Raw genomic sequence first — 411 nt, 5'->3', positions numbered from 1 at the left:
GTTTGTCGGTCGGCCATGCGGTGGAGGGGATGAGTTTCTGCTGGGGAGGGAGTGACTGTCCCTTCTGTCAGTCCTGCATCTCCTGTTTATACAGTGATTTTTTTTTACTTTAAAGTTGCTAGTGGAGCTATGGTCTTTAAACTGCTGTTAGTTAACGCCATGTGCCTTGGGATCCCGGACCCTGAGGCTTTTAACCCCTTTTTCTTGTGCTTTTGCAGTTGAAACCCCTGGGCTGCGATGGGAACAGCCAGCCTTCAGTTCCCGCGTGGCTCGACTCTTTGGGGCTGCAGGATTACATTCAGTCCTTCCTCTCAAGTGGCTACAGCTCTATTGACACTGTGAAAAACCTCTGGGAGCTTGAAATCGTCAATGTGAGTCTTGCCTTTCTCTTGTCAGGGCAGTGAGGTCCTG

The 411-nt window shown here is 50.4% G+C and overlaps 1 protein-coding gene across 1 annotated transcript in view; it reads left to right on the top strand.

The window, feature by feature from the left end:
* Nucleotides 1–411, top strand: part of LOC104271027 (ankyrin repeat and SAM domain-containing protein 1A-like) — a 22,245-nt gene that overhangs the window by 14,827 nt on the left and 7,007 nt on the right. Inside the window, exon 3 of the mRNA XM_009865571.1 lies at nt 219–400. Within this exon, the coding sequence (XP_009863873.1) occupies nt 219–400 (182 nt within the window). The remainder of the gene's footprint in view (nt 1–218; nt 401–411) is intronic.

The sequence above is a fragment of the Apaloderma vittatum genome, unplaced genomic scaffold (assembly GCF_000703405.1).
Source record: "Apaloderma vittatum isolate BGI_N311 unplaced genomic scaffold, ASM70340v1 scaffold31062, whole genome shotgun sequence".
NCBI classification, from domain to species: domain Eukaryota; kingdom Metazoa; phylum Chordata; class Aves; order Trogoniformes; family Trogonidae; genus Apaloderma; species Apaloderma vittatum.
Note: the sequence above shows the minus strand (reverse complement) of the source record. Positions and strands in the feature narration are given on the sequence as shown.